This window comes from Quercus suber, unplaced genomic scaffold (genome assembly GCF_002906115.3).
Source record: "Quercus suber isolate HL8 unplaced genomic scaffold, Cork oak 2.0 scaffold_137, whole genome shotgun sequence".
NCBI classification, from domain to species: domain Eukaryota; kingdom Viridiplantae; phylum Streptophyta; class Magnoliopsida; order Fagales; family Fagaceae; genus Quercus; species Quercus suber.
In genome coordinates, this window is record NW_027069599.1 from 495,872 (window position 1) to 520,035 (window position 24,164).

Here is a 24,164-nt window from a genome sequence, read left to right on the forward strand (position 1 = left end):
TTATAATGTTTATATTATTTTATTGTATTAAAAGCTAAAATAAACCTACTACTGCAATATATATACAAGTAAAATAGATAAAAAAAACTTTTAGTAGAACTAAATAACTAAATTTTTAACTCTATTGCTGTAGATGCTCTAAGTTATAACCTCTCATGTTGCGCCCCAAAAGAGCACTGGCCTACCGTCAAATGACTCAAATCCAAGCATCCAATGACACTTGCACTCTTCCGTGATAAAAATTGGATAAAATCCAGAGAATTGACTAGAAAACGTTTGGGTCAAAATCTTTTTAAAGCAAATACCTACGAACCTTTCGACCTATAAAACATTCTTCTACTTCTTTGCAAAATTGTGAACATTTTATGCAGTTTAATTGTCACCTCAGGAACTCTGAAATAAAATACAACTGTGTGGAGAAATCTGCTCTCTACCTTAAAATTGCAAAATTACAGAACAAGATATACCATGTTATTGCCGCTTCCTCCTCCCGAAAATATACAAGAAAAACAGGCCGTTTGGTGGCCTTTTGTAAGTTCTCCTATGAGTTTCTCGAGGAAATCAACAAAGCAGCAGCAGGACAAACTCCAAACAAAAGAATCATGTTGATGATAACCCTCAACTTAAAAAACAACAAAACTCCTCTTTTTAAAGACACATCTACAATAACACAGCAGAAAAATAGGGAATTACAAGCAGCAGACAGATATATGAAAATTACAAAAAATAATCGGGAGTCTTGCGTGTGGTGTCAGGCTCAATTTGCCGAGGGGCTGGATCAAACTGCAGAAAATTCTGGTCCATATTCTCCCCAATCTCCAGTATAGCAGCCATATTCCCACAACGGTAACAATAGTTTGGAGCACTAAATACAGTCACCACATTCTTATCCTAGAAAACAAGTAGATATGAAAGTTAACAAATATGCAGTAGAAAAAAGTTCAAGTACAAACACCCCCTTCTTTTTTTCCACAATTTTCAAAGAAAATTTATAATTCATGGGTTCACACACACCTGACACCAATTGTACCCTTCCATGACAAGCTGGTGGGCTCTTGAAATCAGTGAGAGCCCATTGGTATGGTTAAACTGAGCAGCTATATCCTGTCCAAATGTATAACCAGCACCACGAGGTGATATCCCCCACCCACATCGGTCATCAGGATCAGACCATAAGAGGTCACACATTGGTCCTTCATGTGGAACCTGATCATGCACATACAGAGGCGTCATGAAGTGCAGAGTAACCAAAAACCTTGTACATTAACATTTAGAAAACAATGGATATAAATTCGAATTCTAAATGACTGTCATGCATGTATATGATTATCATAAGGAAAAAGGAAGAAGACGGAAATTGGATGCCAATTTGACAGACTGACAGACATTGCTTTTAACAAAAGGAGGAGGAAAACTAGGCAAGATCAACAAAAATATTTCTGTAGTGTAAGCACTCGTAGAAAATAAAACAGGAATACATACCATCAATATAACATTCCATACATATAAAGTATAGATTTAAAAGTTAAATAAATATCAGTATTCAGAGAGTATCAATACGGCATTCTAAAATATTTGCTAAAATTTTTTACTCCAATGCCTATAATGAACACTTGAAAATGTTAGCCAAGCGTAAGAGAAAATGTTAACATGCAATGATACACATACCTCCTGTATACGGTCCAAGGCTCGAACATTATCCAATGTATCCAAAGATGGTGAAAGACCTCCATGCAAACAGAAGATCTACAATGATAATGGACGTCAGAAGATGTCATGAATATAATTAAATAAACTATCAGCAACATATCTAACTCAAACCTGACTCTCAATAAGGGCCGTAAGGGGTAGATAATCAAATAAATCAGTGAAGAACTTCCACACATTGGCATTTCCATATTTTCTCAAGCATTCATCATAAAAACCATACCTGAGAAGGTGAAAACAAAAGCAATGAATAAGGAAATAAGGGGAAAATTCTACAAAATTGATTAGCATGTGTGTATGTGAGAGAGATGGAGCCTAACTATATCTCTAACCTAAATCGAGTTTTTATTGCACAGGGCCAACAATATCCAACAACTCTCTCTTGTACTCAGTTAGCAAGATTTATCAACACAGTGACTTGTGCTTTGACCAGTATACAACTTCATTTGATCTAAATGTCATTACAAAAAAAAAAAAAAAAAAAAAAAAAAAAANATATTTAATTTAAACATAAATATAAAACCATACCAAAGATTGAAATTAATAAAAAATATTATTTTTATAAAATTTATTCAAATATATGTTTAATGTTCTACTTGTTATTTTAAATATTAAATAAAATAAAAAATTTAGTTACAAAATTAGTTGTAGCTTTGGAGATGACTTTTGAAAAAAAAAAAAAAACTTTTGACAAATCCACCATTGGATTACATCTTCTTCTTGTATTCTTCATGCCTGCAAAATTTCTAAAAAATTAAAAATCAATAGCTATTGTGGGGCCCATGGGCCTGATAGCCTCGGCCCATCGGGTAGCAGGCCCATGCCGAGGAACACTGACTATTCAAGGCTAAATTGGGGAAAGCCTCTTTTCCCAATCCACGCCGAGAACCTCCTCATCCTCGGCCTGACAAGGGTGATTTTCGGGGAAGACCAGGCCCAAAGTAAGCTGTCACCCTCGCATTTAATGCATTCACCTAACCCCCCTGGCCGCATTAATGGGGATATAACCCCTTAGCAGGGCAATGTTGATCAGAGTGAACCACTCGAGTACTGATAAGGCCTCTGATGGGACGGACGGCAGAAGAGAGGCAAATGAATGATCAACAGATGGAATAAGGAGATAGGAAGATGAAGACTATATAAGGAAAACAAGTAAAGTAAAAGAGGGGAGGAAAAAGAGAAGCAAAAGGCCTTCTCGGCCCATGGCCGAGGAGCATCCTCCCAGTTGTAAAGAAACTCTAAGTATCTTTTTATAAATGAGAGTTGATGCTTGATGAACGACGGCCAGCGCCTAAACCTTTAACCCACTCTCTATAAATTTATTGTTTGGGCTTGTTGGGCTGAAAACCTATTCATACTCAGGGTCAATCCAAACTGAGTCCCTACAATTGGCGCCGTCTGTGGGGAGGATTAGGGTGCTGGCCGGCGCACCAGGCAAGTGTTCTAAGTATTCGTTTTACAGTAGATGAAAAAAAAAAATATATATATATATATATATAGAAGATTTGACAGCGAAAAGAGAAATCTTGATATTGTTATTTCATAAATAGAAAGAGTACAAATTACAATCAGAGGCCCAGGTGGAGCCGCCCTAAGAAAAAACTAGCCAGTGGGAAGTGTCAAGCCGTCCCTTTATTGGTATAAAGAGAATGGGAGAGCTTGAAAAAAGGCAGAGAAGGGGGAGGGCCATCATGTTTCCAGGCCACCGACAACTCTCTTCTCGGCCAGGCGGAGCTAGAACAAAGAGAGGAGCAGATGCAGGGGCTCTGGGATACCTTCCCCCATGATGTTCCCTTGATTCTCTCCAATCCTCACGAGTGTTGGCCGTTGGAGACGACAACACTCAAGCACCGCCCATGAGGTGAATTCGCACGTCTTCTTCGTCGGGGGTGCGCTCCGAGGAAAGACGTTAGGTACTCTAACAACATCCCTCCGGGCCACCTTGTAAGGCGCCATCGGGGTTACGCCTAGATTCTGCCGCACCGAAAGCCCAGTGGGGGCTGCGGCCATACCGGCTTTTGCCAGTTCCAGTCACAATTCCGGCTGGATTGTTAAAAGGGCTTGGGAAGTTGGAAGAATGTGTTCTGTTTTTCTGTTTGTGTTGAAAGGTCCATGGGTTGTGGAGAAACCATCTCGCCACCTTTTATAGGGGGTGGGGGTTGGTGAGAATTAATTCATGCAGAGTTCGAAAAGAGAATTATCAGCTGGGCTAATAATGAAGCTATCAATTTCCAAGGAGGCCATAGACAGTTGGATTCGTGTTAATTTACGAGGACATTAATGAAGGCGTAAAAAAAAAAAAAAAAAAAAAAAAAAAAAAAAAAAAAAATGTCTTACACTTGAGTTATTTGCCGGCTTTCATGATTCCCTCTAAGAATTGTGATCCTATCTCTATAACGAACTTTCAGAGCCACCAAAAGTGTGACAGTCTCAACTGAGTAGTATCCACGATCTGCATACATGTAACCAAGAGAATAAGAAATACTAGTACATTCATAAATATAACACTTCAAACGGGTATAGCAAATTTGCAACTCATATCACATGGACTTCGCTAACAAAGAAAAGAATAGCCTTTTTGGAGCCTGTTTAAGTAATGAAAAAGAATAAAATAGAGAATTAAGATGGTAACATTAAAAGAGAGGGGAAAGGTAGGGGGCAATATATTTCCACAGAAAAACACGACATGGTAACACAATCCAGCATCTTATCTCAATAATGATATTGTCCTCTTCACCTTCAACTGAAAACAAATCATTTATTCTTTGAAATTTAGTCATTAGTTGGACATCAATAAAAACCAAGATTGAATACCTCCAAAACAGAAACCCCTCATCCTACTTCTTGAATACATTACTTGTTATAAAAACAAAGACTGGCTTTGCAACAGTACAGAGAAGTATGCTGCTATTAACACATGAATCTTCACTTGATCCTCTACAAGCACCATTCCAATTCATCTATCAGTATCACCCAATGGTTTTATAAACGACATTTTACCCTTTCTTTTTTGGAGGGAAGGGAGGTTTTGGATAAGTAAAAGGAAACAATTCATCCTTCATGAATTATTGAACCACCAACAACAACAACTAAGCCTTAGTCGCAAATTTGTTGGGGTCGCCGATGAATCCTCAACAAATTAATCAAAGTTATCCACATATATTCTTTTCCACCATTCTATTTTATCCGGAGCCATATTCTCTATTACTTCTATGGTTCTACCAATATCATTTTTGGTCTTCCTCTACCTTTTTTTGTTTTCTCATCTTGAATCGACTCATTTTTCTAACCAGTGCATTAATTGCTCCTTTGAATATAATCAAACCATCTCAAGTGACTCTCTCTACCTCATCTTCTCAACAATATGAGTCACCCTTATCTTTAAGGGAATTTCCTCATTTTGAATCCAATCTTTCCATGTAATTTCACTTACCCATCTTAAAATTCTCATTTTAACTAGACTTATTTTATATTTTATGAATATGTTGATTCTTAATTAACAGCCCAACATTTAGCACCAACCAAAATAAAGAAGCAAAAACATGGGAAGTCTGTACAAACCAAAATGAATTAAAGTGATTCCCTCATTCTCTAGATAAAACAAAATGGATGTCTTAGAATTCTCGGACCTAACCCATATTGCTCATTTGTTGCACATGCAAATCATCCCCAATATGTGCTAAGCAGAGCATAGCTAAGCCTCTTGCACATGTATTATTAATCCACAAAATGCACTTTCAGTACAAAGTCGTTACAGTATCATCATTGGAATTTTTACAGACCTCGAAGATAAAACATGAACCGAGCTATAAAATTTCCATAAACCAATCATTAGAAGAAAAAAAATGGTGCCCAATTACAGCCTTGAATACTTAAAAAACTACACTAGCATCTTGCATGAAAAAATCTTCAAATAATCACGATTAAACAAACTGTAACAATTGAGATCCATTACTCACCCATTCAACAAATTGAGATTGATCATCAAATGGTTTTATATACAAAAATTAACACATAAATTATTTAGATTAATGAATTTATATATATATAATATATACAAAACAAATAATTATACACAAATATAAGTTTATAGTCAACCATAAACAGGTCTAAGACATTTCTTCCTCAAAATTGCAATAGCTAAAAAGCACAATTTTTCCAAAAAAATGAAAAAACCAAATAAATTAAACGCATCTAAAGCAAAATTCAAAGGAGAATTGGGAAAAAAAGAGAGCTAAAAACTGTTTCATACTGACCTACATAGTCGCCCATAAACAGATAATTGGTATCGGGAGCATTTCCTCCTATCCGAAAGAGCTCGATGAGATCGTAGAACTGGCCGTGGATATCACCGCAAACTGTCACCGGACACTTCACCGGCTGTACGTTCCACTCCTCGACGAGAATCGCCCTCGCCTGATCGCAAAGCGTTTTCACCTCCGCCTCCTGCAACGGCTTGCACTCCATCAGATGCTCGATCTGACGGTCCAGATCCGCGTGCGACGGCATCGTTTCGTGTCTTTTTCAGTCACTCACTCACTCTCCCTCTCTCTCCGATCAGATCTGCACCGCCGAGATCGCCGATTTCACCGATCGAAATCAAAATCAATACCGCGAAGGTTTACACCGATCTCCGAGATTCAAAGATTTTCTTCAGTCGACACGAAGATTCGTCATCGAAACCATCGATCTGTGAAGTGATAGGGCTAGGGTTAGGGTTTCGGACGAAACGAATCGTTTTGGAGATCGGTTGAGTCTCGACCTTTCGAGCATTCCTCGCTCTACTCTCTCTCTCTCTCTCTCTCTCTCAGAGTTTCTCTCTCTATCTTTTGGTGGAAGAGGAAAAAAAAATGAGAAAAAAAAATTAGAGAAATTAAATCAAAATCGTATTTATGTGAATGAGAAAAAAAAGAGGGAAATGGAGGCAACCACAAAAGAAAGAAATGAAATGAGATGAAATGAAGATGAAACTTTTTTGAAATGCGAAATGAAATGTGGGATTGCGATGTTTCTTTGAAATGAAATACACACAGTGTGTGTTTTATTAGAAGAATTATTTAATTAATTAATAATTAAATGATTTTTTTAAATTTCGTCAAAATAATTGTAAGGAACGAAAGATTTTCTCTCTCCGGTGGCTCCGCCGAGTCAAAATCACAAAAAAGGAAGCGACGCGTGTCACTCCAGCTCCACCTCTTTTTTTTTGGACGTTTCAAACCTACTCACCTCGCGCAAGTTAGCAGTCCTTAGGCGAGCTGGCTTTTCTTTTTTCTTTTCTTTTTTTCATGTTTCATTGAGCCTGTTTGGTGGGTTTGATGGAATGTTTTTGATATATGTGTGGGAGAAAAAAAAGGTGGAAATGTGTGTAATGTTTAAAATGTGTAGTTTTTTGTTTGAGTAGGGCTGCCAAACAGGCCCTTAAATTTGGATTTTATTTATGTTATTAACATGTATGTTAAAATTTATTATTCAATTATTAAATTTTTTTTATGCATAATTTTATACTATAAAAATTTAAAATTTAAACATTTGATTGATGATATAATTATTAATTTTTTATCTTCTTGAAATTTTTATGATAGATATAATAAGAATATAAAATTCAATTGTTAGATTTTCAAAATTTATAACTAATAAAAAAATATAGATGAGTTTGAAGGGATTTTTTTTTTATATTTATTATTTAAGTTGGGGAATTATTTAGCTCAAATGTTGGTATTAATGGGTTTGATCAAATGTTGGTATTAAGGGGTTCGATTAGTCAAGAGATGGAAAGTGTTGAATTTATTCGTTCAAAGAGAGGTACATAAATAAAAACCAAAGTGATGGACCCGAGAACTTCAGTCAAAACTTTTATATTTATTTAAATATAATAAAGTTATATAAAAGGCTAAGCCAATGGCATGCTTTTGGGCTTGATATATATTAAATTAGTATATTCAATTTGATATTCTTGAAATTTTGGTAAGTATGGAAGATATAATAAGAACATAAAATTCAATAGTTATATTTTCAAAATTTATATCCAATAAAAAGATATAGAGAAGTTTGAATGATTTTTTTTTAAATATTTAAGTTAGGGATTTATTTGGCTTAAAATGTTGGTATTAGGGGGTTCAATTAGATGTTGGTATTAGGGTGTTCGATTAGTCAAAAGGTGGAAAGTGTTGAATTTATTTGTTCAAAGGAAGGTACAAAAAAAAAAACCAAAGAGATAGACTTGAGAACTTTAGACAAAACTTTTATATTTATTTAAATGTAATAAAGTTATATAAAATGCTAAGTTAATGGCATGTTTTTGGGCTCGGTATATATTAAATTAGTACATTCAATTACTCGCGTTTAATTAGAATAGGAATTATTCTATTGGAATGAAGTCAATTATCCCAAAATGCTCTCTCTCTCTCTCTCTCTCTCTCTCTCTCAAAAACTCTAGTCATTATAGTATTATCTTATTAGTTATTAAACTCTTGTTTTTGAAGAGTTAAACTCTTTATAAAGTATCAAATTATCAATTTACAATTCTAATATACTTTTTTCAAGCTCAACTTTCTTTATTTTTTTTCGAACTCTTTTTTCCAAGTATCAAATTATGCATTTCTTTATTCCAATCCTTTAAATCCTCACACCATTTGGGCCATAGGCCTCCCAAAAGGTAATGGAGGCATGCAAAGGTTTTCTCGGGCCAAACAAAGATTGACCCTCGAGTGCAAAGGCAGAAGGGAGCTTAAGCAGATCCATTTACAACTTCTTTAGAAATATTGCCCGAATGGTATTTCTTTCCTGTATTTCAAATACTTCGTACATATTTCAATGGGAACTTGATGAGTTGATCCACCTACACGTCTTGCTTTTATTGCTATGTTGGGAGTTACTCCTCTCCAAAGAGAAACTCTTCTCAAAATCTTAAAAAAGGATGCTGAGTTTGATCTTATAGAGTTCAACTCCCGTTCTCAACCCTTGACCAATATGAGCTCGAAGGATAAGAACCAACTATGTAGCATCTACATCGAGAATTCAAGTATTGTATACGTCATTGGTTTGATCCTTTGTAGGAACTACCCATGATAACAAATTTGCAAAATGATTCAAGCCCAACTTAAGTTTGTAGAAAAGAGGAAGTTGCCAAATAAGGTTTGCCTTCATTACAAAGGTAGGTAGCAAGTTTTTTTTTTTTAATGAATAATGATAATTTATAAAGGAGAAATGAGGGAGAAGCATCCTCTCCATCTCTGAGTTCTTTTCCTATACAAAAGGCAACTCTACGAGCCAAATTGTGAGTTAAAAAAAAAAAAAAAATCTAAGTTCGTGAAACAAAACAAGACCTAAAAGTATTGTCCATTTTTTTTAGGTAAGAAAAATAATTTCTAATACAACCTTTAGCAAATACAAGAAAAATAATTGAACTCAATTACCATTTGATATCTATTAAGGTGATCAGGGATAATTTTCCATGCTGTGTCCTACCAACATAGAATTATATTCTTAAGTAAAATAAATAAATAAAAAACGAGCTTATTATGGCATATAGGCATAGCATCTTAGCATAGTAGGGGGCATTCAGTAGGGATGGCAATGGGGTAGAGCGGGTTCGAAGGATGGGGTCTTCGCCCCTGCCCTGCATGGTTTTGTCTTACCTCATCTTTGTTTTGCCCTGCATGACGAGGAATTTTTTTTTGCCCCATCCCTGCCCCTTGGGGCCCTACAAAACCTCAAGGGGCGGGGTAGGGCGGGACGAGGATGAGGCATAGCAGGTCGGGTTGGGTCTAAAAAGTCTAAACTCATCCCTACCCTGCCTCGTGGTGCGGGGCTAAAACCTTGCCCCATCTCTGCCCCACCACTTTTGCGAGTTGGGCAAAACCCGTGTGGGGTGAAGTAAGGAGGGGCGGGTCAAGCGAGGCAAGGGAAAATTGTCATCCTTAGTATTCAGCCATACCTCACGTCTTTTTAATAAAATTAATTTAAAAAAAAAATCATTTTAAAACTAGGGGCATTTGACTATACCTCATTCTTTTTGTAAATAATAAAAATAGCTTTTTAAAATATAGTAAAAGAAAAATCGAGGCATTTGACTGTGCTTCATTTTCATACCAACGGCATTTGGCTATGCCGCATCCATGTTTGATAAAATACATTTTTTTTTTAAATAACAAAACTTAGGTGCAGTACTTAAACACTATTTCTTAAGTTTTTCTTTTAAGATTTAGCCATATGACTTTTTTCTCATAAGATGAAAGTATATTTTTAGTTAAATACAACCATATAGTTGAATCTTAAAAGAGAGAATCTAAAAAACATCACATGAGTATTAAATATACGTTTTGCCATTTTTTTAAATGTTACCAAACTAGGGGCATTCGGCTAATGCCTCATTTTTTTTCAAATCAATCAATCAATATAATAATAATAACCTAGTTTCCAACTAGGGGTATTGAAAATCTTGAAATGAGAAATTTTTTTTTTCCAGCTATCAGATAAGTTTCTACATGCCAAGATCTACAAGGTAAGTTCTAATGGAAATTAATTTTGATTGATCACTAATTAAAATTAATTAAATACATTTTTGTGATTGGTTGAGTCTTTGTCTTAAAAAAATAATTTGCTGGATGGGATTAAAATAAGTAAGTTGATAAGATTTAAAGATTGAGAGGTTAGGGTTTTGATATGGGCCACAAAACCAAATCACTATATATAAGAAAAGGAAGCACCAATAGAAATAAGTAGATTGGACTTGTTTTAGGTGGCAGAATTAGGCCCTCAAACCAAGTCCAACATGTTACAGAATTGGCTGGGACAAGCCTTATTAAATGGCGGAAACAACAGCTTAAGGTTGCCTATTTGTGGAGCTGGGCTCCTATCTATTGGACCCCTTTCAACACTACTAAATTCTTTGAGGACCCCTAACTCCAATTGCAATTGATGACCCATATGGTTCCACATTCGTTGTCTTACTATCAGAAAATTATTAGGCATTTTCGAATTTTAGGGAATTGATACTCCACATTCCACAACAATAAAAATAAAAGTTATTTATACAATATAAACATATGACTTTTTTTTTTTGAGAAATATATAAACATATGACATAAACTCAAAAATTAATACATAAAAATTAATTCCTAAATTATTATTATATATTTATTGATGTGGACCGTAGATAGTCATGTATTTCTAGACATGACTATGAGAATGAAAAGATTCTTCACTAAATTAGTTAGGAAAGAAATCATTCAAACTCTTCCTATATCTTTTAGGGTCATGTTAACGGATGCCATTAGGGTAATTGTTGATAAACCAGTATAGGAAAGTTTTGACACCACTTTTATGGAAAATATAAAAAGATGTTAAAAATATTTATTATTTTATCATTCTCCTAATAAAATATTTTTAAAATAGCTCCTAAACCTGGTTAACATTTCCCATCTTTTTTTTTTTTATATGAATTTTGAAAATTTAACTGTTAGATTGCATGTTCTTATTATATTCTCCATACTTGCAAAATTTTAAGAAGATCAAAGATCTCTAGTTTTGTTATTAATGACATGTTTAAATTTCAAATTTCAAATTTCTGTGGTAAAAAATTATGCACAAAAAATAAGTTCATTGATCGAATAGTAAATAATATTCGATTTGAGCGAAATTTAATATGTATGTTAAATACATAAATAATATGTAATCTAACGGCTAGATTTTTAAAATTCACATTCAATAAAAAGTATAAAACAAGTTTAGAGGGTTTCTCTCCAGACTAATTTGGAGAGAAACATTGGCCCTCTAAAAATACCTAATAATTAAGGGCCTGTTTGGTTTGCTGATGACTCAAAACTTAGTTCTTAAAACTCAAATCTCATAACTCAAACTTGTAACTCATATCTCATATCTTGTTTTCTAATTTTTTCTTAACTCACTCAATAACATGTTTGGCTCAAATATTTGGTTTGGTTTTCACTACTTTAACTCAAAAGTTGTCGGGCCCACAAGTCAAAATGGTAACAGTACCACAAAAGTCCACACCATCGAAATTTTCTCTCTCTTAATTCCTCGTTCATTTTTCTCTCTACAATTATCATCTTCCTCTTTAATTTCTCTACCTAGCAACCCCCATCTTTGAAAATCAAATCTAAAACAAATTAAAACTGTCTTAAACATACAAACATAAACCCAAACCCATAGAGGAAGAGATAGAAACGGCCACCACATCTTAGATCCAAACCCACCACAGCCACACCACAAATCTAAACCCCACACCGACACGCATAACCACATCTCAGATTCAAACCACCACAGCCACACCACAAAATCCGAACCCCACAACCACATCTCAAAAATCCAAACCCCACAACCACTTCTCAAGTCCGAACTTCACAACCACAAATCAGATCAGAAGCTTGAAATCACCATTAAAATACCATAGAAAGTACCAAAGAAACCCATAAAAAAAAAAAAAAACAAAGGAGAAGTAAATAAATAAACAAAGAATCCCTTAGAAAGTACAAGACAAACCCACAAAAAAAACCCACAGATCTTGAAAGAAAAAATAAAGAAAGAAACAAGACGAAGTTGAGAAAAGAAATAGGTGAAGAAAAAAGGAAAGAAAAAGAAGAAGCCAGAGAAATAGGCATGAAGAAGATAAAGAAAGAAAGAAAGAAATGGGAAGAACTGAAAGAAGCTGGAGAAAAAAAAAGACAAAAGAAAAAGAAAGAAAGAAAAAAAAACCCACCTGTGACTATTGAGTTGCAATAAGTCTTTGTCATGGGTCCCACTAATTGTATTTTATTACTAAACTGCCATTAAACTCATAACTCAAACATCTAAAAACACCAAAATTGTGTTTTCAGTTTTCATCATCAAAACTCAAAATTTTGAATTTTTGAAAAATGGAAACAATTATCTAAAACCAAGCCAAACACTTTGTCATATGTGGAACCCACTTGTTTTGGATGATGAATCATGAAAACTTAGTGATGTTACTAAGTTTTCATACTATCAAAACAAGCTTTAATTCTCTCACATGGATCAAAATGCACCGGTTTGAATCCCTTTTACTTTTTCCCCCTTTTTTCATAAGCATCCCAATTTGAATCTCATTTTACTTTGGTCCTAGTCTCTCTGCTACTCAATCTAATAAAAACAAAACAAGAAAGGTGAAAGCAAATAAAAAGCTTGAGTATGCCTCCTTTAAGTTTCACTTTGAAGGGAATGACCGTATGTGTTTGTGCCTCCTTTACCTTTTGTTCATTTATTTATATATTTATTTTTCCTTCCTTTCGTTATTTGATTGCCACGAGACTAGAGAAGAATCTCATGAAGTTTATCAAGTTTGAATGGACCAAAGACCAAAACAGTCCAGCACCCCCACTAAAGAATCCAGAGAAAAAGACCAACACACAACTCAGATTCGAGAGCAACTTTAATTTTTACAGGTACAAGCACCTTTAATTGGTGGGATTCACTTTAGTTTGGGAACTCATGCCACATCTTTAAAGTAATTAATGGAATAAAATATATGTTTAAAACTCTGAACAAATCCAAAGCCAAAGATGACTTTGATAGATAGTGACCGGTACATGTACCCTTCCCATGCATGCGTATCACTGCTAAGTATGCCAGGACATCTTTTGGGTTCTTCAAATCTCGCTCGTAGATATGCATGCTATGCTTACTATTAACTTAATTATATTTTTGGTCTTTTACATGCAAAGATTGATACTCATATGCTAAAATTGCTCACTCTCTATTTCTCACTCTAAAAAAAATAATCAAAGAGAATGCAAAAAAACTAAAGTGGAATTTCTACAAAGGCTGATTAATCTTCGTCTGGGATTCTTTTGAGTGTATTTTGTGTGCGACAAGCTTCCTTTTCTTTACTCCCCCATAACAAATAGGTGTAATTGTAAAATAAGATTTGCATGCATGATTGGATTCTTGAGTATTTTTCAGGATTATCTATAGGCCCATATCTAAGAAATACAAACATGCTTGTATCATCTCCTGCAAATTAATTGAGTTTCATGAAGCTTGTTGAACTTGATGATGTCTAGGATTTTTGACCAGGAGGTCTTCCAGAGTTCCCAGCTCTCCTGAAGAAAATAAAAACGGAAAATAAGAACATACCATAATTCTTAAAGTTGAATAATTTCTTTTCCCTATGGTAATTGAGGGAATGGGGATTTGATCCCAAGTTTTTCTTTATTAGAAGAATCGTGAAATGCCATTGAGCTACTAGACTCTTGGCAGCTTAATCAAACCCGTTACTTGGTATCTTATGAAGAAAAGTTTAGTGAATTAAAAACTCAAGTGGAGGCTTATGGACAAAGGTTAACAATATGGAAGATATGTTCCTTGCTTAAGAAACAATCCTTCAAGCATCAACTTATTTTAATTCAGATGCTGCAAAAGTGTTTAAAATAAGCTATATAAGCGACAATGCCTTCAGTTACGTTTGATGAGTAATAAGAAATCCTGTTGAGAAAGCAAAAGTTCTAGCTTACTGATATTTGTAACAGATACCATTGCTAATCATGACAAACTCTGAGTTGAACTTGCGAATTATGGTAAAGGAAACAAGAAAGTGATAAGAAAGGCACCCTAAAAAGCTTGAAGGCTTCTTACGTCGAGAATAAAATGAAATGTTAATTAGCTTTAATTTGAATAATCATGATTAGGGGATGGAATAAAGTGAGTAGACAAACTTTATTTCCTTTTTTCCTTTTTTGGACTGGGGGTTACTAAACTGTTATATATAATAAAGTATCTGGAGACCTTCAATCAGCACCTCAATGTAACAGTTAAAGCATGAAAATCCTAATTGTTTATACTTAACCAACAAATCTTCTCATAGTTGGAAGCCAGATAAAATAAAAAAGAAAGAAAGAAAGGAAAGGCCATTAATTGAGGGAATTTTTGCAGGCAGTTCAATAATTAAAGATGGAACAAAAACATTACTATGGTTCTATTAGTTGAAAGGGATCACTCAATAAAGCTATGTATTCTTGTAAGATTTGGAAATCCATAGCATATTGACTGATTGTGATAAAAAAAATTATAAAAAAAAAAGTTTTCAATTACATATGTTTAGCAAATAAATAAAAATTTTGTGCTCCACCTTAATTAAAATTCTTCAACCAATAGTGTAGCATAGCAACATTACTTGGCCTCCTTTAATTTATTATAAAAAGAACTAAGATTCAAATCCCCGTTATTAGCTAGTACTTAGTGTAATAATCAAATTATAAAAAAATTTAATTGCTTTAGCTAGAGATAAGGAAACCCTGGTAAAAATTTTCACACACGCATACACCATAGATACATGCAAATTAAACAAACTAAAAACTAAAACTAAAACTTTCTAACCTCAGAAAAGACAGCACATAATGAAAAATAGAAATTAGATGTAAACCACGTATATGTACAGAAATATATAGTATATGTATGTGTTGGTACTAGTAATATACCTGTTATGTATAGGATCTGGTCCATTGGGAACTCTTCTTTTGCTCATGTAGTTGAGATCCAACTCCGGATGGTCGACAAGCTTCTCCTTACCTTTGAAATTTGCACCAGACTGAGTCGATAATGTTGTCTCCATTTTTGCTCTTCCACTTTCCTGGTTACCAACCAGCAAAAGAAAAATAAACCCCACTAATGCTAGTGCTCCAAGCATGATCTTGAAAAGCAAAGAAGTACGACTACTAGTACTACTGCCACCCATATTTTTCATTCTATATTTTATTTTTCTAGGAGAAGATGCCCTCTGTATATCAAAGAGACAGATCAAGTAAAAAAGTACAGAACAAGACTATCATTGCATGATGAATGTGGTTATAATAATCGGGTCTATAAAAGAACTGGAGGAAGGAAGAGAATAGGAGAGAAAGGGAAGGTTATCACATTAGCTAAGGCAAGAATTTTTTGTGAGGGTTTGGGGTTTGTCAGTTTTTTTTACTTCATGGAGTTAAGGGTGATTGTATTCTTTATAGGTTGGATTGGATTCTGTTGCATACACTTTCTCGAACCTAGAGAGAGAGAGAGAGAGAGAGAGAGGGCTTAGCTGGTTTCGAACGTGACAAGGAGGGAACCCCCTTTGCTTTATGCTGAGAAGGTCTCAATACGACTCTTCTTTTGCTTTGATTTGTGTATTTTCATGCACCTACGATACCAAAAGACCCTCTCGGCTCTCGTTCTATCATCCTTTACTTACAATAGGGAGAAAAGGAGAAAATATCGGCTGCCCACAGTGTCATGAAATATCCATGCCACGGGATTAAAAAGGAATCGAACATGTGCAGCAAGCTGAGTAAAATACTCGTATTGGAACATAAGGAATGAAGTGTCTTAATATACCTAGTTGATAATTATGGAACAACTTATTAACAATAAGCCGTGCATTGCGTTTATATACCATTTTGTTAGGTATATATAGACTCAAATTCGATAATCTATTAGAGTTTTTAAAGGGTGAAAGGAAAGAATCTTTCTTATTAAAAAATTAATTTAGTAGTATTATTCTCTAAAGCATAGATAATAAAATGTTATATATTACCACCATTGTAAAAGTTTTGGCAACTTTATCCCAAGTGGAGGCTTTTTCCTAGGTGGGATTTTGGTCTAAGATGTTTCTACCGTATATGGAAATTATTTGGTAGTTCCTTGAATCTGAAATAGACCTGCATGAACAATATATAAATATAATATGATTTTATTCGGAGGTTTTAAATTAAATTCATAATGCGATTATGTTTGGAGGCTGAAAGATCTTAGTAACATTTGGGATTGAAAGATATATATGTGAGTTAGAGTTTTGAGTTAGTCTGTCTTTATATATTTCTTGAGTATTATTTGTAAGTAGGGATGATAATGAGACAGGAATTTTGCGAGGCACTCTTTACCCCACTTTGTACTCCATCCTTCTCTTAGTTTTTTTTTTTTACCCTCGTCGGCAGTCCTATAAAAGTGATTGAGCCAAAGTTGAGTGGATTCATGTTGACCCAAAGTGTCTGGACATGAATGTGAGTAAATAATTTTGCTATTGCGGTTAAGCATGGTATTGAGTTGGTTAAAGCACATGATGACATGAGGGATCAAAAGAACCCAAATCTGACATGATTAGATAGATTGCATAGCAAGCCATTTTTGTTGTTGTTGTTGTTTCATTTAGGGGTTATACTATATGTTGATTTTGATTAAACTTAATTATATGTCTTGGCCATGCAGTTTTGGCTTGTTAGTTGTACGGACAATTTCCCATTGACAATTTTCCATTGTACGCACATAATAAACTGATGGAATAGATGCGATAAATACATTCTGGATAGGTGCTCAACTGCTCATCATGGTTGAGTGGGTGGATGTTGGCATCAAGCCATGCTTTAAGGTCAAATGAGTGCCCATGGAGGCAACCTACCATTGAAACCCTAGTCCTAGAGTTTAGTATAGGGGGTATTTAAACATAGGGAGAAACTTGTTGCACACACAACCAATTATAATTGAAAACGTAACTTTAAATCACAATTTCAAAAATAAAAACATGACTTAAAGTCACATTTTCAATTATAAAGAGCAGTGTATGCAACAAACACTACTTTTAATTGAAAAAAGATACTAAACCAGAGTGGTCAGCTCCAATAACTAGCTATAGTGAAAAACCTAGCCCATTATAATCTAACTAGAGCTAAGTGGTAGATTATACATTACAAACTATCTACTTATTTGAACTTCAAGAATTGAACATTAGATTTCAATAATGATTTTTTCTGAAAAACTATCACTTCTAAGTTTAATTTTAATATATATATATATATATATATAGAGAGAGAGAGAGAGAGAGAGAGAGAGAGAGAGAGAGAGAGTCCACCCATCTTCCATGTGTTTGGAAATAAACATAATGCATAACAATATTTGAAAAGAAAATAAAAATTTTAAGAAAATTTTTATTCATTTAAATTTTGGGCCATAATTAAAAAAATTTATTCATTAAACAATACATTCTATTTTCCAGTAGAAAAAGCTTTATTATTATTATTATTATTTTTGCTATGCTCTAAGATAAATGGATATAATATATAATATTGTATAGCGGTCTTAGGCCATTACCTAAATTGCCTATAGGTTGAGCCCTAGCTCCTTGGTGAGAACTTAGTGTTTTGCTAAAACATGGGATAAATTCTCAAAACCCTAATGCTTGAATATGTGTTTCTTGATCTCAATAAAATTATAGAAGCTAGAATTTAAGATTGAGACTGCGCGACAAAGGGCCATCATCACCCATGCAACTATTAGATTACTCTACAAAACAATTAAAACCCAAGTTAGGAAATGAAAAGAAAGCATGGGATTCTGTCATTACAAATTTACCAAAACATTAAAGTTGAGGGAAAAAGAACCAAGGACAGTAAAAAAGAGGATCACACTTACGGGCACACGTTTTTCAGTGAGTTTTGTGGCCATGCTTTGTAGTATTTTCTTGGGATGTGATGGCAGTCCTAATTATTAAGATGCGTCCATAGTCTTATTGGTTAAGATTCATGCCTTATATTTTCAGATTAATAACTGTTTGGGACGTGTTTTGAATTCCAAAATTTTATGGAAAAAGTTAACAGATACTTTAAGCATATTTTTTGGGACCATGCTTTGTATACTTAAGCACATTTATTGGTTAAAAATCATGCCTTATGTTTTTAGATTAGTTATTGTTTGGGACGAGTTTTGAATTCTAAATTTTTATGAAAAAAGTAAACATATGCTTTAAATATATTTTTTAGTGAACTATTTTAAGAATGTTTTAATGAAAAAAGAAAAAAAAGCAAATAATATTTTGACAGTTTTTTCAATTTCTCATAAAAATGGTATCAAATTTTTTCTGAAATGGTTTATTAACAAATTACCTTAAGGGCAGCTCAATCGCTTCCCCCCCCCCCACCCCCACCCTCCCCTAAACCCAAGTACTTTGTGAATAGAGATGTGTCAAATTAGCTTCAAGACCCTTGTCTTGTTCGAGTTAGTTTGTAATGTATAATCTATCATTTAATTTATGTAAAAATCAATAGATTAATAGGAAGTTATTTTCCTAAATTACAAGAATACTTAATGTGTACTTTAAAGTTTAAACTATAAATTTTTTGCAACAAACATCTTAATGTTAGATTATTCTGTTAGTTTCGGTCCTAATTTGAATGTTGTGATAGACATATATTACAAATTAATCTTGAGAATTGATTGTAAACATTCTCATAGCTTAAAGTGGATAGGTGCAATTATTCCCCTTCCCCACCTCCCTGTTTTTACAAATGCAATGTATAGTTAATAATAATATTTAAACAATTTAGAGTGCTAATTAAACTTACCTTTGCTTTGATTTATTAATTATTTATCATTACCAATGGCTACAGTAGTGACATAATAATGCAACATGCATGGCATATGTCAAAATTAAGATCAGGCTACTCTTGAAACTGAAACAGCCAAAAGAACAAAAAAAAGGAAATAAATGCAAAGCATAGTTTGTTATTCCAAAATAATGGCATCCATGTGAAGTTTTTTTTTTTTTTTTTTTTTTTTTTAAATAAATATTTTTTTAAACACATCTAAAATTTACAAATTGTACTTTATAGTAACATGTAGCAAAAAAAAGTAAGTAAATGGAAATGCTCCTAGTGCTCATCTTCTTTATTGAGTGGCTGTTTGTGGCACCAATTAAGCAACCCCCCCTCGTTGCTCTCAAGAAAAAAAGAAGATACAATTATTATAAAAAAAAAAAAAAAATGTAAGCAAAGAAAAAGGCGTTGGTGATATCTTGCACAGTTGCAATATTGATCATGTACAATTTTTATTTTTTATTTTTTACAAAGCTAAAATTATTGCAACCTGGGGTCAAGAACTTTCTAAGGACTAATGCATCTGACAGGCGTGGCAGCTTTCGTCGGCTATGGAACATAGAATAAATAGAAGTACACAAAAAATTTCACTAATTTCTTAACATAAAATGGTCGATCGCGAGTAGCGAATCCTTTCTATTCATAACCTTTTTTTCTTCTACCATTTAGAATCAACCATTTTTATTAGTTGTAAAATTGGATGCGTTGGTATTACTATAAAAGAATTTCTGAACTTCACATTGTTCTACTTGTGCCCTTTTCCATGAAAATGAGAAGCCACCACTTAGGAGGCACAGAAAGATTCTACTACCGTGGTTGAGATATGAAATTTTCCGAACATAAGATATATACAACTTTTTTGTTCTCAACTAAATACTAGTTGAACATACTAATTCGTGTACTTCATATATAATTGAACATACTGATTCGTACGTGTAATTTTACAATTCCGACTAGCCATGGTCCACAAAATTTATGCCTTAATCACCTGAACCACTCTTAGTTGAGACTTGCGGCTACAAATTTAATATGTCTTTTTACTACTGGAATTTGAGGATATGATGATCATTACGAAGTATATGAATATGAACTAGAATAGACTGCACATAGAAGCTGGTTCCCTCCCATAAGGCTTTAATTATGGGAATATGGAGTGCATACTCCACAAGGCCAAGCATATGGTACAATATTTTGTGTTATCCAATCTCTAAGGATCTCACAGTAGAAACAAAAAAGTTAGTTTGTGTTTTGGAGAATCTAATGCTTTTTTTTTTTTTTACTATAATAGCTTGTGGTTCAAGGCAGATAAATATTGATGCACAAAAGAAATAAATTTACTAGCTCTATGATGATCTAAAATTCCTTACTACCTAACTGCACATGTTGGGTGTGTATTATTTTATAGTGAAGATGTTGACAAGCAGAAACAAAGTACTTTGTGAATCAAAGGGTGCCCTGCCTTACTCTAATGTTGTCATTGTACTTAACTATATGTTTGGAATCCTATGCCGAAGCAGATAGCTATGTCCAACCTTTTGTTTTTGTTTTGACAATTAGTTTAATGATGTTAACTATTTTCACAATTATTAAAGTGATACGTTATAATTGGTATTAGTTGTAGATTCATATAAAATAATTTTACTTCAATCACAATTTGTCATATCAATACTTGTGAAAAAGATTATAACTGTTTTTGTGTCTCTAACACTATTGTTAGATACTTTAGACCCCAGTTGTGCCAATTAGCCATTTATCAAGCCAAGTTTATTAATTAGTTACGGGAAAACTATTCCAAAGGAATCAACTGCACGGACTTTGCCGCCAATCCCAACACAAATAATCACTATATAGGATTGATATTTTTACAATATAGAATAACTTTATACTAAACTACTACCACTTGTAGAACTTATTGTAGTTATCCAATATTGCAACTCCAAAACCATGAACTCTTCTACGTATGAATTTTTGCACATGAATTACTTCAAATACTCACTTAAAGCTTTTCTTCTAACAGCTTGATAATTCTAGCTAGAGGCAACAACTCACCGTCACCGAATCTTTAGTTTCTTCAGCCTTGATTACTGGTTGATGCTTTGAGAGAGTTTTGAATACTTTATCTCTAGACGTACAAAGCGCAGCTCTCAAAAAGTCTTTAATCACATCCTCTAGGTTTTATTTTATTTTATTTTTTTAATTTTTAGCTTAGCTTTGGTGGCATGGAAACCTAGAAGTTTGGACTGTTGATGGGCTTAAAACTATAACCTGGTATAGTCATCTCGATCAATCAAAATTATTAAATTTCGATTGATTGACTAAGTGTTGAAAAGGTGTTAAAAAATGAAAACACATAAACAACAATCTTCCTGGGTATTAGTCTTGACTTCGAGATTTATTTAAAACACACTTACAAGACTTACATTTGGTCATGGTTTATCAACCTATAACTATAGCTAGAATCAACAATTATTTATTGTTGGTTTGACGAAGACACTATGACTGTAGTCTGTAGGGTTCTCGTTTGCACAAATATACAAGGTTGAATAGTGTTTCACTAATTAATACGAAAGGAAAAGGATCAAAGACCATAAAGCATGGAATCGCAACATATATAGTGTATATTGCAGTCGTGAAAGCATGTTTATTGTTTGCGCAATAATGCATAACTTGTTTATATATCTTCCATGAAATCTTTGTAATTCTAATACACAGTTCATTGCCATGACCAACACTTTAAATGATTTATTACAGTCAAATGCAGCAGCTGGTAGTTGCTTGTTTTAACAACATGATTACTCGTTGAAGCTTTCATAAAAAGCTTATTTGGAATGGAATCCAGATCTGAAATGGCTTCAGCTGTACATACATCCAGTTGGCAGCCATCTTAAGCTGCGCAATTAGAAAGGTCTTGTCTATGTAATTGGATTTTCCGTATCTTTCAGGATTTGCTTTGAAAAGCTTCCTCTGTAGCCGGAATTAATGCCTGTGCATAGGACAGACAGTAAATCGCCACTGCTTTAGCTTGGATATAATGTTGGAATGAAAAGAATGGCCGGCCTAACCAGTTCCCCAACTTTTATGTTGGAATCTTGGAATCTCTCTTTTTTTTTGTAAATAATTATTTGGTTCCAGTATGTAAACAAATCAAATCATGTATATGGCTTGGTTATAAGGGTGTAACAAATCAAACTATTTATATGATTTATTTCAAGAATTTCTTTTTAAAAAAAACATTTATGTTTGTATACTTAACATACAAGTCAAGCTTAAGCTCTTCTTTGAGAACTGATTAATATACTTAAGACTTTGACTAATAAGGAATCCAAGCTCAAGATATACTCACTTATGCATTCGTGAACAAGTTTATGAACATGGAATTTGACGTATATATAGACATATATTATAATATAATTATTTAGTTATAGGGATAAGAGAAAAAAATCATTTATGTTTGTTCGGTATGCCTATTTTCAAGCCAAGTTTTAGCCCTTCTTTGAGACTTGATTAATAAGTCTTTGAAACTTTAACTAGCAAAGAAGTCAAGCTCAAACATTCTAGTATATACTTTTGTGAAAAATCTTATGACTATGAAATTTGATATGTATACACACATGTTTGTATTATATTATAAATATCATGAAGTTCATATTGGTTTATATGAGTTTGTAAAGTATATCATTTTAATCTACTTAGTTGGTTTATTAAAGATACGAAGTTGATGGAATTTATTTTTATAAATTCATTAAAAAAAAAAAATCACTGTGCCTAAATGACTCAGCCAATCCTTAAATATAATTTTAAAACAAAAAAGTTTGGATTTATGAAAGGATTAGGCTTTTAACCATCATATTCATTTTATGTGAATAGTGAAATATTAATTAAGTACTTTTGTGAACAAACTCTAGCTAGTTGGAAAAATAAATGAACTAAACTTAAACATGTAGCATGGCTTGATGATGGGTTTGAACTCAACTCATATTTGAAAAAAAGATGTAAACTAATCTTGAATTTCAAAATTTTAATTCAGCTTGGTTTAATTATAGCCCTATTAAGTAATATCAAGCCGGTTTTGCCATCTTTCATGGTTGAGTTCATTGAGGGCCCTTCCATAGAGTAGGAACTAAAAACCAAGACGAAATAGTAGGTATAAAATAAATTGCCTAATTTTTCCAAATTAGTTCGATTTTAGTACCTTCCTGTCATAAACCTTATATATTAAAGAGTGGTCATATATATATGTGTGTGTATGTGCGCGTGCGTGAAAATTATTTCCCACCAAAAGGTTAGTCCAGTAATACCATTTATTAATAAATAGCACAATACTATAACAAGTAAATGTAAATCCTGTCGTTTAAACTAAAAAAAAAAAAAGGAGATTTAAATCAAATGAATAATTACTATAACAAGTACCAACTTTTCCTAAGATATGTTTGAGTCAAAGCGGTTACATTAGTTTATTTTAAACTTAAATTAAAAAAAAGTCCGAATGTAACTACTATAATTTTATACACACGATGAATCTCACAGTCCAATAAATCACCTCAAAAACATAATTTAAACAGTTATTCATTATGTTTGTCTGTCGATCATATTCATTTTAACTTCGGTTTAAAAACTTTTTGTAGTAGCTTTTAGTATTTGCCTCTACCATGTGATTGGTTTCACCTTAACCAGCCTAACTTTGAGGTAGAAACTTTAATTGTAGTAAAATTAACAATCCTTTATCCCATCAAGGCATCAAAACTAGTTTTTAGCTAGGCAAACCTACTTCAACTCAGGCTTATTACACATAGGCAACGAGCAAAGAGCAAAGAGCAAAGAGCGTGGAGCTTGGGGGTGGCCCCTACTTGTGGCACATCATACAGGGGTCTCATCTCTTCTTTAAGGATTCGTACACAGACAACTTTATGATATGTTCCCACAAATTGCAAGATATGATTATGTATTCAAGCTCGAATAACCCGACATAGACTAGAGACAAAAGGCCTTCCAAGTAACGATTCTATGCCACGGAAACCAATAGATTTTTTGGTGCGAATTTCATGCACTTTACTGCTTAATCAGGCACCTCGGCCTTACTCAACA

At 33.5% G+C, this 24,164-nt stretch overlaps 2 protein-coding genes across 2 annotated transcripts; both read right to left on the reverse strand.

The window, feature by feature from the left end:
• Window positions 1-449: 449 nt before the first annotated feature.
• Window positions 450-6,669, reverse strand: LOC111997024 (serine/threonine-protein phosphatase PP2A catalytic subunit). The gene is made up of 6 exons (XM_024029064.2): window positions 5,964-6,669; window positions 4,045-4,159; window positions 1,822-1,930; window positions 1,669-1,746; window positions 1,015-1,206; window positions 450-891 (listed from the first exon to the last, which is right to left on the reverse strand). Exons 1-6 carry the CDS (start codon window positions 6,214-6,216, stop codon window positions 718-720), a joined length of 921 nt encoding a protein of 306 aa, XP_023884832.1. The 5' UTR covers window positions 6,217-6,669; the 3' UTR covers window positions 450-717.
• Window positions 6,670-13,083: 6,414 nt separating this feature from the next.
• On the reverse strand, window positions 13,084-16,057 carry LOC111997032 (CLAVATA3/ESR (CLE)-related protein 25). Its single transcript, XM_024029072.2, has 2 exons — window positions 15,162-16,057; window positions 13,084-13,787 (listed from the first exon to the last, which is right to left on the reverse strand). The coding sequence occupies exons 1-2, from the start codon at window positions 15,425-15,427 to the stop codon at window positions 13,745-13,747; spliced, it is 309 nt and encodes a 102-aa protein (XP_023884840.1). The 5' UTR covers window positions 15,428-16,057; the 3' UTR covers window positions 13,084-13,744.
• Window positions 16,058-24,164: the final 8,107 nt, after the last annotated feature.